A 16,288-nucleotide genomic window follows, 5' to 3' on the forward strand; every position below is an offset into this window, starting at 1 on the left:
TCCTGTCTAGTAGTCTTGTTGGTCAGATATTATAAAGTCACAGCTGGTGAGCTTCATCCAAAGACCCTAATTGGGGCTGGTGCTACAAACCTTAGTAAGAATCTATAAAATCCAAGGATCCCTTTGCAATTCTCTAAACTTTCACATCATCCAATATCAAGTTTCATCAATAACTTGCACTATGTATTAGAAGTTTTTTTAACATCCCCTGGCTACTAGTTTACATTTAATTATTCCATCAGTAGGGTTATAGAACTGAAGCATAGCACATCTAGAGGATATCAGGTTGCAGAAGTTGGGGGAGACAGAAGTTTACCCTGAGACCATCAGAGTTTGTTCCAACTCTGGAATTCTGTGTCATTCGAAAAAGACATGATGGCTTTTGTTGGCAGTTGGCATCCTTGAACTATTCTGCAGCATCATATCAGGCTTCTGTTAAATGACTGAGTCCAGAAGTCATCTGGCACTTAAACATTGCACCACATTCTGGTCATAACAACCGGTTCCAAAGCATTGTGGGAAGTCAAGATGACTGTCTGTATTTCTAACATTCCAGCACTGTGATTGCTACCAAGTAGATCTAGCAGAGGGTGCTTTCTTGAGGGACATCAGCAGGCAACATTCAGTTTCAGCCAGACATCAAGCTCAGCTGAGGCTACCAGACCAGACAGCAGAAATATTTATCTCTTTGCTGCCATCTAGTAGTCATCTGAAATTTTGCAGTCCAGGTCTGGTAGCCTTAAACTCGGTATCAGCGTAATCCTCATATGGGCTAGGTGTGCAAGGCAGGCATAAGCAGGTCAAGTGACCTAGGGGGTGTATTTGTACAACATGCAAAGTTTGATTAAGGTTAACTTTGGTTAGCTTGTTGTGGCTTAATATGTGAAAGAAAAGGGGTTGGTTGGTTTGTATCACATATGGCATGAACCCATACAATGGCTTAATTTCGTGGCCAGTTTAAGTATATTGTGTAAAGTCACCCAGTGATTCAATACCTGTGGCAAAACTCCGTGGTTTAACAATGCCGACCTGCATACCAAGCACCCAATTTAATGGGGTGGGATGGGAGTCCACTAGGAATTCCCAGGACTATAAACTGGATGGGGAATTTAGGGAAAATAAGTATTTTGCAAGAAGGCAATGGCAAGCCACTGCATTGTTTTATTTGTTATATTTAGATCCATCTTTCCTCCAGGAGCTCAGGACAGTCTATGTAGCGCTCCCTCTAACCTTTCCCTTGTTAGAATGATTGGGCTGAGATCTCTCTAGCGTTGTTAAGAAAACTATACAGATGCATCCACGAAGCAACGAGAGTTGAGATCAATTTAAATATGACTTTATCTTGTTCTGTCCCATCCAAGTACTAACCAGGTCTAACCCTGCTTAATTCTTTGAGACCAGATAATATTGGCTAGGTGCCACTGAAACATAAACTAATCACGTGGGCAAGTCCACACAACTCATTAAGCTAAAACACTGTTGAGGTATTTATGGTTCAGTATATTCTGGGAACGAAGCTTCTCTGTGTCCTTATGGGAATGCTGTTCTCTTTTGGAATAAAAACCAGTCATCCCATTCCAGTTAATGTAGGCATTGCTTTTATATGATAAACAGGCATTAAGTGCAAGTCAATCTAAGGCTGTTGGACCACTTGGCAGTGCCTGGCCAACCATGACTGATCCTGAGATAATGAGATAGAATCTGATGTGTTTACAACTTGGATAGGAAATAGAAATGAGAGCATGGTTGAACATGCACACCAGATTTTTAGAAGAGCCAATTTCAACAGACTTAGAGAAGCACTAGACAGGATCCAATGGACATAAAACTTCAGAACAAAGGGAACTGAGGGTTGGAAACTACTCAGAAATCAATTCTGAAAATAGAACTACACACCACTCCAAAGAGAAAAAAAAATGGAGCAGGCAGCTTAGATTATTGTGGATGCACAGGGAAGTTGCAGCTGAGCTAAGAGTTAAAGGGGACACATATAAAGTAGGATTATAAAGTAAATCACCAAGGAGGTACACCAGCAAGTAGCTAATATCTTCAGAAATACAGGTTAAAAAGCTAAAGCCAAAAGTAACAGTATCACAAGGGAAGCTAAATGCAACAAAAAAGGTCTTTTTTCACTATGTCAGCAGTAAAAGGAGGAAAAAGGAAAGAGAAGACAATTGGAGAATGGTGGAAAAGATCTGGGTCAGCTTTGTATTAATAAGGGGCAAATCTCTTGAACAGATTATTAAGCAGGTGGTTTATGAGTATTTAGAAAATAATGCATTGCTTGGCAGAAACCAGTATAGTTTATCAAGAATAAATCAGTCCAAATCAGCCCAATCTCCTTATTTGACAGAGGACCCATTTAATTGCCTATGGGAATGTGGTGAACATAGTCTACCTTGACTTCAGAAAAGCATTCAACAAAATCTCCCATGAGATTCTAATGAAGAAGATGGCAAAATGTGGACTGGACTATGCTACCATTCAGTGGACACAGAGTTGGTGATCAAAATGAACAAGTGTACATCAATAGCATCACATTGTTGGAAGTGTCAAGTGATATACACAAACGCTACTCTAGGCTCTTTGCTGCTCAATATATTTATTAATAAAATGGGTGAATGGTTATAAAATACGATTATCAAATTTTCAAACAACAAAAGTTGGGGATATAGCTAACACCTTAGATGGACAGGATCAAAATTCAGGAGGATCATGAGAAGCTGGAAAGAATGGCAGAAACCAGCAAGGTGAATTTCAACAGGGATAAATGCAAAATCTTACATTTGAGTAGGGAAAATCTAAAGTATGAGTATTGGATGGGGGAACCACTTTGGGCAGGAGTTCATAGGCAAAGAATCTGGGAGTCTTGATGGATCAAATGCTGAACATGAGCCAGCAGTATAATATAGCTAGCTATATATATAGCTAGCATATATATACTATTTTTTTTTTTTATCTGCGCTCAGTTGTTACCGACTCTGCAGTGACTGCTTGGACGAGTCCTTGCAGTTTTCAAGGCAATTGTTTCAGAAGTGGTTTGCCAGAGCCTCCTTCCTAGGGCAGAGCCCAGCTGGTGAGCGCAGGAGGCGGGGTTTCCGTTGCTTCACGCCCTTTTTGGGCGTGCGCGGTTTTTCGCGCTTACCAGCAACTGCTCCCGACTCCTTTTTGCAAGGCGCCGCCAGCATTTTTCCTCCCACCGGAGTGAGAGTACCCATTTATCTACTCACATGAGTTTTCAAACTGTTGGGTTTACAGGAACTGGGGAGGAAACAGGAGCTCACCCCACTAACGCGAAGGCTGGACTCAAACCGCTGAAGCGTCGACCATTTCTGGCCAGCAACTTTCAGCGTCATTAAGCCGCTGCGCCACCGCGTCCCCATATATACTATAGCTAGCATATATATACTATAACTAGCTAATATATAATATACTGTAGCTAGCTAATATATAATTAGTAGATAAGTAGATAAGTTTATACACACACACACACACACTAATCATTATATAATTAGTATATATATACACACACACATATACACACACATACTAATTATATAATTAATATATATATACATACACACACACATATACACACATACTAATTATATAATTAATATATATATACATACACACACACATATACACACATACTAATTATATAATTAATATATATATACATACACACACACATATACACACATACTAATTATATAATTAATATATATATACATACACACACACATATACACACATACTAATTATATAATTAGTATATACACACACACATATACACACATACTAATTATATAATTAGTATATATATACACACACACATATACACACATACTAATTATATAATTAGTATATATACACACACACATATACACACATACTAATTATATAATTAGTATATATACACACACACATATACACACATACTAATTATATAATTAGTATATATACACACACACATATACACACATACTAATTATATAATTAGTATATATACACACACCCATATACACACACATACTAATCATTATATAATTAGTATGTGTGTGTGTGTGTGTGTGTGTGTGTGTATATATATATATATATAATTGTTATATAATTGTTCCAGAAAACAAGACAAGACAGTACAAGGAAGTCATTGAGCAATAGAAAACAAGGAAAGGAATAGAATACAGACATATAATTATATACATAACAGTGTATTCCCTAAGTCATTTATGTTATTATTAATCTTTTTTATTTATTTAATATTATTGCTGTTGCATAAGCTTTACATTGAAGTGAGGGTTGAAGTGAGAATTCAAAAGATGAGATTTAATATAATGATTAAGAAAAATGAAAACAATTTTAAGAAATTAAAGAGAGAGAGAAAGAGAAAGAAATGGCAACTATAAGAAAAATCATTCAAGCAGCCCTCTTTTCCTTCCTTCCTTCCTTCCTTCCTTCCTTCCTTCCTTCCTTCCTTCCTTCCTTCCTTCCTTCCTTCCTTCCTTCTCTTTTTCTTTTTCTTTTTCTTTTTCTTTTTCTTATGTATCAAATTTATATGGCCGCCCATCTCACAAATGTGACTCAAGGCAGCACACAATAAAACCAACAATTAACCAATTAACCAATAAAACCTTCAAAAAACATTTAAAAACAATTATTAACTGCTACTTCAGTATTTCCGTACTATTTCCATACTATACTTTAAACTTCTATGATTATTTACTCATTTCCGTTTATATCATTTTAATTATTTTTTAAACAGTTTCTCTTTTTCTTTAAAAGCCATACTATAAGCCAGGGTTTCTCAACCTTGGTGACTTGAAGATGAGTGGACTTCAACTCCTAGAATTCCCCAGCCAGCCATGCTGGCTGGGGAATTCTGGGAGTTGAAGTCCACACATCTTCAAGTCGCCAAGGTTGAAGAACCCTGCTGTAAGCGTCTTAACTTGCCTTCCTGTGTGACATGTATATAAGGGAGCCATTCCTGTATTGTCGAAGGCTTTCACGGCCGGCATACGATGGCTGGTGTGGGTCTTCTGGGCTGTGTGGCCATGTTCTGGAAGTTTTGTTTCCTAACGTTTCGCCAGCACCTGTGACCGGCATCTTCAGAGTGCAGGAGCACAGACAGGAGCAGTTCTCTCTGTGCCCAGGGTGATGTGACCCTTTTGCGACCCGTCCGCCACCATCCTGAAGAGGAAGCAGAGGAAATAAGGGGTGAAATAGCAAGGATCCTACGGAGAGCAAAGCCCCCCACCAGCAATATAACGAAGAAAGAGAGAAATGCCATAGAAACCCTCAATTCAGACCCCGACATCATCATCCTGCCGGCTGACAAGGGCAACGCCACGGTAATTATGAAAACAGATAAATACAAAGACAAAGTTAGAGAACTACTAGACCCCACCACATACAGAAAACTAAAATGGGATCCGACCAGCAAAATCATGAAACAAACCAACACCCTGACAAGGAGCTCCTCCCTTCACCCCAACATACTTCAACGCATATGCAAGACAGAAGCCCTTACACCCAGACTATACAGACTCCCCAAAATCCACAAAGACTCGATCCCACTCAGACCCATCGTAAGCGCCATTGGCTCCCCAACATATGAATTATCCAAACATCTGGCCACCCTTCTACAGACCCATGTTGGACAGACTTCAGCCCACATCAGAGACTCAGGACATTTCACCGACAAAATCAGCACCCTGAAACTCAACCCCACGGACAAACTGGTCAGCTTTGACGTAGTCTCCCTGTTCACCAAGGTACCAGTGAGGGACACCCTGGCACTCATCAAACAGATCTTCCCAGAAGACATCACAGCCTTATTTCAGCACTGCCTAACAACCAGTTACTTCCTATGGGATAATGAGTACTACGAACAGATGGACAGTGTCGCCATGGGAAGCCCCCTGAGCCCAGTCGTAGCAAATTTCTACATGGAACATTTTGAAAAACAGGCTTTAGAAACCGCACCCGTTACCCCAACAGTCTGGTTCTGATTTGTGGATGACACCTTCACAATTTGGAGTCAGGATGAAGAAGACCTAGAGAAGTTCCTGAACCACCTAAACAGCGTCCACCCCAATATACAATTCACCATGGAAAAAGAAGTGGACGGCCAACTTCCATTTCTAGACATGTTGGTCATATGCAAACCAGACCTCAAATTAGGACACAAAGTCTACAGAAAACCCACCCACACAGACCAGTACCTACACAAAAACTCCAACCACCACCCACGTCAGAAAAGAGGCATTATCAAAACCCTCATGGATCGTGCCAATCGGATCTGCGAAACCCAATTCCTAAACTCTGAACTTAACCACCTTAATTGGGTCCTACAAGCGAATGGCTACTCCAAGAATGAAATAAAGAGCCATCAAACCAAGAAAACAACATGCGACTGAAGAAGAAAAACAGCCACCCACCAACAAAGTATTTCTGCCCTATATCAAAGGGGTCACAGACCTCATGGGAAAACTGATGGAAAAACACAATTTCCAAACAATCTTCAGACCCACCAGAAAAGTACAAGAAGTGCTAAAATCAGCAAAAGACAAAAGGGATCCCCTCACCGCCGCAGGAGTATACCGCATACCATGCAGTTGTGGGGAAGTATACATCGGGACCACAAAACGCAGCATCCATACCAGAATAAAAGAACATGAAAGACACTGCAGACTACAGCAACCAGAAAAATCTGCAGTAGCTGAACATGCTCTCAAGCACACTGGACACAAAATCCTATTTGAAAACACAGAGATACTGGACAACACCAACAGCCACTATACCAGGCTATACCGGGAAGCCATTGAGATTCACAAACACCAGCACAGTTTCAATAAAAAAGAGGAGAGTCTAAAAATCAACAAAACCTGGCTACCAATCCTGAAAAATACAGCCTGCAAAAGGTCAACGAACTCAGCTCAACCACATGTGAACAGTTCACACAATGAACTTGCTAATCACCCCCAGCAGCCCCTCGTTAACAATTCAATAGAAGAAAAAACCCTGCCTAATCCCCAGGAAGATACACACAGATTCTAACACCAAAACAAGCAGCCACTCAGTAACCCAACCCCCCCACACACACCCCGAATCCCCCCCTTCCCCCCCTCAGATCTCTACAAATACCCACAAAAGGGTCACATCACCCTGGGCACAGAGAGAACTGCTCCTGTCTGTGCTCCTGCACTCTGAAGATGCCGGTCACAGGTGCTGGCGAAACGTTAGGAAACAAAACTTCCAGAACACGGCCACACAGCCCGGAAGACCCACACCAGCCATCGAGCCATTCCTGCTTGAACATCAGGCCTAGCCCAAGGAACTCCAAGAGACAATGCAGATTCAGTTCAGCTATGTATTAGCTACAACCTCTAGCAAGAATCTTCCCAGATTGAAACCCCAGCTCCCAAGCCAGCCAGCCACAACAGTGTGAATTCCTCAGGGAGGTGCCAGTCTCATCCTCTTGTTGCTCCCACGCTCCTCCGGCGAGCTAAGAAAATGTTTATCTCCATGAGTCTGGCCTTCATAATTCCATTCCATCACATTGAATTTGATTAGACTTCTGCTGTGTAAATATACAGTCAATTTTTCCATTGTCATATACTCTCCCGTTTTAGTCTTCCAATCTTATATTGTCGGCAAGGTTTCCGTTCCGGTGTTGCGCCTGATTAATTCTTGCCGCCATCAGCGTATGTCTTAATAAGTTACTGTGCTTTTCATTTGTGCTCTCTGGGATCATGCCTAATACCAACAGTTGTGGTTTCATTTCAAATTTTATTTTCAGAATGTTGGTGTATTTCTTTCCAATACTTTTGAGTCCTTTTGTATGATCACCACATATGGTAAAAAGTTCCTTCTTTGTTACAGCCTTTCCAACATTTATCGCTGTATGATTTGTCTATCTTGGCAATCTCTGATGGAGTTATATACCATCTATAGAACATTTTGTACCAATTTCCCCTCAGATTGTGGCTTGGGGTAAATGTTATTGATTTTTCCCCCTAGTACTCCCCATTATTCCACTGTTATTACTTCTTTAAAAATTTGCATCCATCATATCATGTCATTTTTTGTTCTGCTCCGTATTGTATCTCAGTAACAAGTTGTAAGTACGGCCTCATAACTGATCTTGATTCTATGCAAGTGTTTCAAATCCTGTCATCTTTCTCAAGATCCCTCCTGCTTCTCTCTGAGATCACTTTTTAGTTTTCCAATTATTTGCAAATACATTAACCATGGTAGATTCCCACCTTGGTTACGCAAAAAGAAGAAAAATGTCCCGATGCTAAGAGCTGCTCAACAGTGACTGCCTCTGCAAGTGGTGGACTCTCCTTTACTAGAGGTTTTTAAACAGATGGACACATCAGGGATGGGGAAATGATGGGTTCCTGCACTGGCCAAGGGGTTGGACTGTGTGATCTACCAAGTCCCTTCCATCCCTGATGCTGCATAATTCCAGGAAGTCTAGAATCTCACCATTGCAGATTGTTTCCCATACTGCTGAGTAGCTCCGCCAAAGTGACTTTTCACTTTACCTACAAAGTAAAGCCAGTGTGTGAAGAGTCTCATTACCCTTCTGGATACTTGTACCGAATTCCACCGACGGCCACCAGAGGGCAGGCCGGCCCCCGGTTCCTCTCCATCCCTCCCAGTTCCCTCGCTCCTGCCTCTCTCGCCCGCCCCCCGCCCTCCGCTCAGCTGAGCTTTGACAGTTCCGTGCTGCACCAGCAACCTCCAAATGCTGGGTTTTGTAGCAGACAAGTTTCCGCCACTGACCAGGAGTCTTGCGGGAGCCTCTCATCCCACGCCGTCTGCAGCCGAGCGGAGGGGGCGGCTGCAGCGGAGGGGGCGGAACTGCGCGGGTGGAAACTGCTCGCCAGGCGCACCAGAAAGTTCGTGCCGAGGAAAGGTGGTGCAGTAGGGCGATGGGGCTGCACCCCGAATCGCGGAAGCTTTCCTGGGGAGCCCTGGTGCTGCTCTGGCTTCTGCAGGAGGAGGCGGTGGTATTGTCCGCCCAGGAAAGGAAAGGAGCAGGTACCGTCCGCGCCTTCCACGGGGCGAGTGCGCAAAGAATGAGCGAGGAGCGGGCGGCGGGTTGGAGGACCCTGCTGTCCGGCGAACCTGGGGAAGGGCAGCTCTGAGTGGTACCCACTCGCCAAGAAGGGTTGTGAGATGAAGAGAAAAGGGAGCAGCAAGGAGGAGGAGCAAGTGTGCAGGTGGAGACAGGTGTGCAAAGAGGGATCAAGTGTGAACCAGCCCAAAGAGAAGTGGGAGTGAGGCACAGCATGTGCAGAATGGAGAGGTGTGTAAAACACACGTGTAACTGTTGGGGCACCAAGTGTGCAAAAATTAAGTGGTATTTTCTTAGAAAAGCACAGACTGGTGCATGTCAGAAGGCAGCAGTATATATGGATCTCTGTGTGCATCAATGTATTGGTCCATAAAATCCCCCATTCACTTACAAATGCATGGAAGAGTATTGAAGAAATTATTGTTTGTGGCAATTCAAAAGGACAAAAGTCTGTGCAAATGAGTACAGTTGTAGGTGGCAATTCATTCATACAGTGCTTCCAGTTACTGCTTGTGTTTGTTAATATGGAATTAACCCAACTTTCTGAGTCCATGTGACACCCTGAACCAAAAGTAACATTTGGACTATCTCACAAACCACCCAGTCTTGACATCTTTGGTGAACACAGTTATTGTGCTTATGGTTTGTGTGTATATTTGGGTATATATGAATACATATATCACATTACAGACCCATATGCATGCACTGAGGGTAAACACATGTTTCTTGTGAGCTGTAGTTCACCACACTGTAGTTATACAATTCATACAATCTTCTCTCTAGATCACAGTTGTGGGAAATTGTTGTTCAGAGCTGCTGATTTTGCATTATGCTAATTGCCCTGAGAAATCACTGATCTACTTTCCCAGGTTATTGTGTCTTATTTTTAAACAAGGCTCCAACACAAAATCCAGTTAACCCAAGCAGAGATGAACTGGGTAGACAGAGAGTCATACAGGTGAGCCCATGCGTACAGGTAGAGGGCCTTCTCCTACGTTGCTTCCAAGTTATGGAATGCACTCCCTTTGAAGAGGTCCTGATCGCCAATCTCTCAGCTTTTAGGGAAGGAGCCAAATGTACCAGTTTGGGTGGTTATTTCTGTATATTTCAATTTCATTTTATTATGATCTATACCTAAGGGTCCATGCACATGACAACAAGTACGAAGACCATGGATTTAGATGGCTTTAAAACTGGACTGCGGGTGATCAGAAAGCATAAATTGGATGTGGTCTTGAAGGCCATCTAATCCAAACCCCAGCTCAGTGAAGGAAATCCATAGGTAGAACATTCTTAACAAGTGGTTGCCCAGCCTATGGTTGAAAATCTCTAGCAAGGGAGAGCCCATCACCCCATCCTTATAGGTCACTGCATCCCTTCATGAATTGCTCTTACTGTCATAAGTTTCATGTCAAGAACAAGTCTACCCTTCTACTTAAGCCTTGGGAATTTGTCCTGCCTCTTGCCCTCCTCTATGGTTCATAAGTTTGACTGGGTATTTGGCTCGACTGTACTTGTTTTAATTTTTTAATCCAAGATTACCACTTCCCCACCCAAGAGTGCATGTATGCTCAAGGTACAGGATATAATGTCTCTGGAAAAGGAATGGCTGTTTTGGCAAGATGGAATTGTTAGGTCAGCTACAGAATTCTTCCGAATCAGCCTTTTATTAACTTGGTGCACTCCAGATGTGTTGGCTAGGAATTCTGGGAACTCAACACATCTGGAGGCACTAGATTCGGAGAGGCTGATCTGAATATCAGTTGCAGAAGACAGGGAGAAACAATTATTTTAGAAGAGGGGCAAGCAACCCACGGCCATCCAGATATTGCTAAACTACAATTCCTACTATCCCTCATGGTTGGCCATGCTTTGTAGGAATTCTGGGAATTGTCATTCAGCAGCATCAGGGGTGCCACAAGTTGCCTAGCACTGGTTTAGAGGCTAAGAATGGGATTATGTTGTAAACTTTCACGGACTATAATCCATGTCATCAGACAGGGAAGTGTTATCTTCAGTGTGTGTAACCAATGAGACTAAGACATTATAAAATCTTTTGTAATATATCTATGCAGAAATTGATATCTATGGTATAAGAACAGACTGATCCATGCCCAATATCTGTCATGAATTATGAGCTTATCTTTTTTTATATACTAGGTCAAAATTGTTAAAAAAAACTATATTGGGAATCCTAAAATTTTAGAATTCGAAAAAGCTTTGGAGATTATCTAACTCCCCTTTTTGCATAACACAGACTTTAAAAGGCAAGATGAAATTCCAGCAGACGTGGAAAACCAGATCTTGCCCAAGGGCAGAGCACTTCATCAGGCTTCCTTCTGCAAGCTAGATGACTTTATTGCAGCAGGACCAAATCCCACCCTTTGCCCTTCACACAGATACTACTCATTCCCTATGGAGGAACTGCTTCAAAGTGTAAGGGGGGCACTTTCAAGTGTATGCAAAGAAATAGATTTAGTCCATCCTTCACTTTCTGAAGCACTGAGGAATTGGTTCTTGAACATCCTTGGGAGCAGTGCCTCCCTTGAGCTTTTCTCTAGGATTCAACATTCCCTATCCCATCCCTTTACCAAAGGGATGATGGGGCAGGGATTGCTTGGGGAAAATACCTACTGCCTAAAAGAGGGAATATTCTGGGGGAATTGCTTTGGGGCTGAGCTCACCGCCCTATGGGGATGAGAATACCAAGATTAACCCTATGGACAGACATTGGCCATTCCTGAACTGTATAGCTTACCTGTCAGATGGAGTTCATTCTCCTAAGATGTTTCCAAAAAATAAGAGCCTACTACTTTCTAAGAAAGTCTCTATCCCATGATCAAACAACTTTTACTGTTAGGAAGTAATATGTTTATGTGTTGCTAAATCTGCTTCCTCCCTATTTTCATCTCTTAGTTGTCTTGAATAGGGATGGATGGTTGATGATTTGTTGAAAAAGTTTTCACCTGGAGCTCTAGGTGACAGTTGACAAGTATCCTCTCACTTTCTCTTCTGGGCCTGTCCAATTGTATGAAATTCTGGCCTCATTTTGTCCATCTCTTTCTTCATTTAAATGGAATTATAAAGGTTTTAGAATGTCTTATGTAAATCATTGAGGTGTGAGTCCCCCTTTGAAAGAACTGGAACAAATGGGATTGGTGTGTAATATTTGGCTGAAGAATTAGCTAGGTGGTATATTCTTGGAAGAATGTATTCTAGTTGCAAGAGTCCTTCTATTTAGTTTCTCTTGACTGGGGTGGTAGCTGTGGCAGATTATCATCAATGAGCTAAAACTCAAATCAGATACATGACAGAAGACATAGCCACTAGAGTGGCATAGTTGATGATATGATATGATAAGTTAGTTCCAGGCTCAAATCTTGTCTAAGAGAGCCAGTTATGCATTACCCCCAAACAATCTAATTTGTGGGTTAAAAAAATGATTGTGAAATACATAGTAGAAAGGATAGTTCATTCTGCTATTGCCCCTCAAGCAACAGAGATTTAGAGCGTGATGTCTTGGATTCTTGGCCTAAGAGATGGCCATCAAGACTAGTAGCTATTTATAAGCCAATCCTCCATGAATTTCTCTAGTCTAATTTTTTATAGTAACTTTATTAAAGATTATAATTGCAACAATAAAAACTAATACAAACTGAAAAAAATAAAAGAATAAAAAGGAAGAGTAGAAGGTACAGAAAAGAAAGAAAGAAAGAATGGGGAAAAATAGAAAGAGAAATAGAAAAGAAAGAAAACAATAATATAGTAAAGAAAAAGAAAAAAATATAAAGAAGTGACTTCCCAAGTATAAACAATTTTAGTAACTTATCCCCTTCTCTTAAAATACAACAAATGATCTCTTCTTCCCTTGTGTGGAGAGGAATTTCGAAGAGCTGGTCTACTTGCCGGCTGTTCATTCCACTGCAGTTGTCAGCTCTGCTTTTTGTGAAGCCATCTTCAATCTGCCATTTCTTCCCCAGAAGTCCAAATTTCTCTAGTCTAAATTGATGCTACTCTCTACATTAGTAGCAGTAAATTCCATTGTTAGGAAAAGAAAGACATTTGTGCAATCTTGTGATCCTTGGAAAAAGATTAATGTAGAAATAGATAAATAAATAATAGATAAATTCCTTAAGGTCCTCATAAAATCCAGTGACAGTGAATTTACTAAAGATGTACGTCTCTTTTAATAGTCCTGAATCTCCCTGTGTTTAATTTCACTGACCCTCCCCAAGTTCTAATAGTATTAGCAATGGAAAACTTCTGTCCATGTTTTCTATGGCATGCATTTTTAATATAAGAATTCTTACCCTTTCTTGCCAATCTTTCTAAGCTAAAATGCTGTACTTTTTCTTTGTATGAGTATTGCTCTTGCTTCCTAAATTGGTAGTCAGCTTCCTAGTGCCCTTTCCTAATTGCCATTTAATTTCTTCAAATAAATTTTAACACAGCCCCACACAAGGCTAGCATTTTCCCTGAGTGATAAACCATGATTACAAGATCCATTTACTGCAGAGGTGGATTACAGGACCCCTTTGCCACTAGGTGCAAGCCTCTCAGCATTTCAGTTGTGGCACATCGGCATCCTGAGATTATGTCACCACAATTCAGAGGCAAAATTTCAGTGGCACATTTTGTCTTGTTTCGGTTTTTTACAGATTAAGGTTAGGAATTGGAGTAGGAGGCCTCTGAGACAAAGTGCTCCCATTACTCTGCCCCCAACCCAAGGCCCAGGCTGAAAATTAGTATTTTTCAAGGTTTAGAATTTAGAGGTTAATAGGAAATGGAAGCCTCTGGGAAGAAAACTGCTCTTACTTCCATCGCTAACTCAGGTCCTGAAAAAAAACCCTGAAATACAGTGATTTGGGACTGATTTGGGAAGAGGAGTGGTTTGAGGGTGAACACCTCTGCTTTTTGCTCTATTCCCTCCCTTAACAGTCCCCTTCCTCCTGCAGTCTTCCCAAAGTGAATTGTGACCCGTGATCCTGCAAAGGTGCTCACCCCGCTTTATTGTTTCAGTCACTGACAGTTCATACCCCATTAGTGTGTATGTGAAGTTCAATCATCTTATTTCAAAGTGCATCACTCTGCCCTATCTTACACTGCTCTGCATTGGCCATATTAAAGCCCACACACCCAGTTTGGAGAGATGGTTTTGGAACTGTTTGTGATCCCATTCTTCTTTAACCACCTTGGATAATGCAGAGCAGTGTTTCTCAATTTTCAAAACTGTGTTGGGAGAAGAAAAGAAAGCACTATTTTAAAACTAGAACAGCCAGTCAGCTTTAATCTGTTTTGGCTGTGGGCTGGGGATGAAACAAAGGCTACATCATGAGAATACGACCTCAAAAAGGGTTACAGAGCATGTTTGTCTGGAGGCTGTGAGGGTCTGGATGGGGAACAATAGGCTTCAACTGAACCCTGGCAAGACTGAGTGGCTTTGGGTTCAGGGTCCTGCCAGTTCTGGGACTACACCATCTTTGGTGCTGGATGGGGTGGCACTACCCCAGACAGACCTGGTGCCCAATTTGGGGGTCCTCCTAGACTCGCAACTCCTGCTTGAAGAGCAGATGGCAGTGGTGGCTAGGAGGGCCTTGCACAACTCTGTGATGTGCGCCAATTGCACCCCTTCCAGGATCAGGAGGCTCTGTTCAGTCACTCATGCCCTAGTCACCTCAGATTGGACTGCTGTAATGCGCTCCACATGGGACTGCCCTTGAAGAGAATCCGAAAGCTTCCACTGGTGCAGAATGCAGTGCTGCGGGCAGCTATACGTGCTCCTAGAAGAGCACATATTACACCCCTGCTTTGTGAGTTGCATTGGCTGCCGGTTTGCTTCCAGGTCCAATTCAAGGTGCTGGTGTTGACCTTTAAAGCCCTTCATGGCATAGGGCTGGGTTATCTAAGGGATCGCCTCTCCCCGATCACATCAGCCCATCCATTAGATCCGGCAGGGAAGGTATGCTATGGGTTCCAGGGGCCAGGGAATTGCATTCGGTGGGTCCCAGGAGGTGGGCCTTCTCTGCCATGGCTCCCTCCTTGTGGAACATAGGCTCACCCCTTCCCTGCTGTTGTTTAGGAAGTCCCTCAAGACCTGGTTGTGTCATCAGGCCTGGGAGGTCTTTGGGAACTAGAGACATTCTTAGGCGGCTCCACTGTAACTGATATTTTGCCCTCTCTGCGGGGTTTATATATTTTAAAATCTAAATATTTAAAATTTGTGATAATGGTTTTATTTTAATAACAACTTTTTAAATCTTTTTATAATGCCTGTTTTTATTCATTTGTTATTTTAATTGTTGTACACCACCCAGAGTTGCTTTGTGGGAGATGGGTGGCTATATAAATGTGATACATAAATAAAATATAATACAGAACATGTTTATGTGGCAGTTGGGGGAGTGTCAGGATGAACCTTGACAATATTTCTCCTGTACCTAATCATGGCACCAACATGCCCTGACAACTTCTGTCTCCTTTGTCCCCATGACATTGCCTTCATCTTCTCCTCAACCATATCGTCCTTAACAGTACTGGAATTAAATTAATGTTTTCCTCTTTTTCCAACCTTTCCAAAGGGGGAGCCTTAAGTGGGTAAAATCTGTTAGATTTGTTTTCCTATTCGATACTTTGGAGGGGAGTCAGGTGGCTATAGTGCCTTCAAAACAGAGGCATTAGAATTAGAAGGAAACAGCCAATTTCATGCCAGTCGAGTTTTCTGCTGACTCAGGGATGGGTGGAAAGCCCCAGCTCAACACTGGGGAAAGGCCCTTAGTCTCCCAGCGGTCTAGAAGTATTCTGAAAAGCCCATTTTTCTATATATATTGCGTTCTTTCTCTTTAATAACACTTTCCACTAATTTCCCCAGAAGAGATGCTAAGCTAACTGGACTATAATTTCCTCCATACCACCCTACCACTTCTTTTCTTAAAACTGGAGATACATTGGCCATTTTCCAGTCCTCAGGAATGGATGTTGATTTTAGGGAGAACTTGCATATTTTCACCAGTTTGACATTTGAGTTCTTCAAGAACCCACAATCGGATATCCTCTGGAACCAGTGAATCAAATAGCTGCCTTTAGATACAGGCCTGTTGCCACCCTAACCTTGCCTTTGCCATGTACACAGTAGCTCTTGGTTGGCCATTCACTATGGACCTCAGTCCCTTCATCTGTGATAACAGGAGGTAGGAACACAGG

General features: G+C 42.0%; 1 protein-coding gene across 2 annotated transcripts in view; it reads left to right on the forward strand.

Moving 5' to 3' along the window:
- Positions 1-8,708: 8,708 nt before the first annotated feature.
- PLXDC1 (plexin domain containing 1) overlaps positions 8,709-16,288 on the forward strand; it is a 63,491-nt gene continuing 55,911 nt past the window's right edge. For both annotated transcript variants that reach the window (XM_088143528.1, XM_088143529.1), the window contains exon 1: positions 8,709-9,051. In XM_088143528.1, the coding sequence (XP_087999654.1) occupies positions 8,943-9,051 (109 nt within the window). In that variant the 5' untranslated portion in view covers positions 8,709-8,942. The remainder of the gene's footprint in view (positions 9,052-16,288) is intronic.

This window comes from Python bivittatus, unplaced genomic scaffold (assembly GCF_059951505.1).
Source record: "Python bivittatus isolate LINGU-HERP-01145 unplaced genomic scaffold, Pbiv_v1 ctg000410_np1212, whole genome shotgun sequence".
Taxonomy (NCBI): domain Eukaryota; kingdom Metazoa; phylum Chordata; class Lepidosauria; order Squamata; family Pythonidae; genus Python; species Python bivittatus.